A 2,500-nucleotide genomic window follows, 5' to 3' on the forward strand; every position below is an offset into this window, starting at 1 on the left:
GCGGCATACCTTGTGAACGGCACCAAACACTGGTCATTATTACGTAAACATGTTTACCTCGTGGAGGAATACTGTAAGAAGAACTTTAGAGGAAAAATACCTGGGAAACAAGACATCGGAAATATTTTAGAAAAAGCTCTTACTGACAATAATTCTGGCAGTCTTGCATTTTGTAGGTCAAAGCAGGGCGGCAGCCGCAAGCGTGAAAATCCAGCAAAACCGTCCCTTGAGCGGTATGGTGTAGAATTCCCCAGTAGTAAACATGCATGTAACAGTTCTAGTGATGGGGCAATTTCTTCACAAATTTTGTATACTGCTCCAAGAAATAAGGGGGAAGAGGCCGAGCAGTTAGCAATGGTGATCCGGGAAAGCCTGCGGGAACAGTCTACAAGCGAAAATAGCGTAAACACAAGTTACTCTTATGACTTCTTGCCACCTCCACACCCAGCAGTTTTTCCTTCGGGCGTCCATTTCCCTGTAGCAGTAGGTGCAATGGGTCAGTCACTCACAAGCAAGTATTCAATGCAATATCCTCCCGATCCGTGTAACACATGTACTGCGACCTGTACTACAAGTACAAACAGTACGAAAACTGTAGAATTCAACCGGTCAATTAGTACTAAACAGGAGTCGAGTGATGCTTGTGAATATGAAGCTGCATCTCTATTGTTAAACTTATCAGGAACTCGTCATAGCGGGAACTGAAGACTTTCGTTGGTGTTTTAATATTTTCATATTGTACATCTTTCATGTAAAATTAAATTAATCAGTCGAGTTGTTGTTGACAGGTTCCGCGTTGAGTTTTTTGTGTCAAGAAAGAGAACTTTGTACACACGAGCCGTTGAAAAAGACAGAAAGTGAAAGCTATGTTTTATACCTTTTGAAAAAAATAAATATTTTCTTTTCAGAAAAACTACGTTTCTTGATATCCTAATGACAATCAAATCATCTCTTTTAACCTATGACAGTGTCTGCGATGTTATAACCTGGGCGGTACAAAAAGTACTCAGATCTGGCAAAATATATACGCTTATTTTTATTGTCAACACAACTTTTGGTATAGAAAAACTACATTTTCTGACACTGATAACCAAGGCATGGGGTTTCGCGGTAATTTTTGTACCCTCTGCGCTGAAATTCAAGTTAAATATGTGTTCATTTGTATTTGAAGGACGCGTGCAATTTAAAATAACAATGAACTCAGTGGCACGTACACTGGCAATATATATATATATCTATGGCTTCTCCGTTTGCCATGATATGTCCATCGGGCACCACTAATACCGGTCTACTACAAACTTTTCTGGGAAATGTGAACTTGAATAACTTCATTTACATTGAAAGGTTCAACGGCATTTCGGAGAAAAAAATTGCACACTACCGACATACGTTATATTATCATGACAGTCCTCATACAAACAGGTAATCTGTAGCTTTGTAAAATCCAGCCATATCCCGTACTCTGATAGTCTCAACTGCTTCTGCTATTGCTAAATTAATATTGGAATGAACAAGTTCCTTCAAGTTACCATTCAATTCACATTTAATTTTATTAAAACAAAGCTCTATTGGGTTATGCACCAGTCAAAGTAAATCCCCGCCCCCCCCAACCCGGGAAAGGCGGGGACATTAGCGGAACAAAAACCGATCGTCGACTCTCAAAACTGTCCCGGTACGCGGGGTCTTGGACGAGAATTGCTTCTACGGTATTTGGAATTGCAAAGAGACTGGGACGAGCTCAGAAGGCAGCCAAAATGGCGGAGAGAAACGTGAGTGCCTTTTAATCTATTTTATCCTTAGTTCTTGCTTGCCATCCCTCTCCTAATTTCGGCCCAAAAATGTTACTTGTGAAAGTTTAATTAATACGTGTATATCGTTTTTGTGTACATCTTTCTAATTTTGTTTGCGGACCCGATTTTCTTCGCTTGGTTGACCATGCATTCACATTAAAAAACTGATGATTCTAATTATATCCAGTTTCATTAAATATTTCAGGCCCTCGCTGAGTTCGGTGAAAGCCGTAAGGTCCTTCCTGTTGGTGAAATTCCCCTATGTGATGCATTGCCAGCCATAAAACAGGCTTTTGACAAAAGCGATAAAGATGACATGTTACTAGAACAACAATACGATACCGAATGGAACGATTTCATTGATTTCTTTATTACAGGTGGCAAGTCTCCCAGAAAAAAAAGGATTGAAGATCTCTCCAGAGGAAATTTAAAAGAGGAAATATTAAAAGTCGTTTAATGTTACCCTTTTGTCCGTTTTTGTGTAAACAAAATAAATTTTGTAGAAAATGCCTATATATGTTGTTGTGCAACCAGCTTGATTTATATTTCCCTTAGTTTCAGCTAAAAAAACTGAAGACCAAACCGGTTTGAAACATTTTGAACCAAATAAAAATATACCTTCACTGGTAGGCGGGGACAAGCGAGGACATTGAAATGAAAATATTTCCCTGGGAGTGGGGACATTGGATCATTTTTTGGAGTTCTCTTGT

The 2,500-nt window shown here is 39.2% G+C and overlaps 1 protein-coding gene across 1 annotated transcript in view; it reads right to left on the bottom strand.

Annotated features, from left to right (window-relative positions):
• Positions 1 to 1,410: 1,410 nt before the first annotated feature.
• The window catches only part of LOC138006023 (uncharacterized), a 2,066-nt gene continuing 976 nt past the window's right edge, over positions 1,411 to 2,500 (bottom strand). The window contains exon 2 of the mRNA XM_068852180.1: positions 1,411 to 1,518. Coding sequence (XP_068708281.1) covers positions 1,411 to 1,518 — 108 coding nt within the window. The remainder of the gene's footprint in view (positions 1,519 to 2,500) is intronic.

This window comes from Montipora foliosa, chromosome 6 (assembly GCF_036669935.1).
Source record: "Montipora foliosa isolate CH-2021 chromosome 6, ASM3666993v2, whole genome shotgun sequence".
In the NCBI taxonomy this organism is placed as follows: domain Eukaryota; kingdom Metazoa; phylum Cnidaria; class Anthozoa; order Scleractinia; family Acroporidae; genus Montipora; species Montipora foliosa.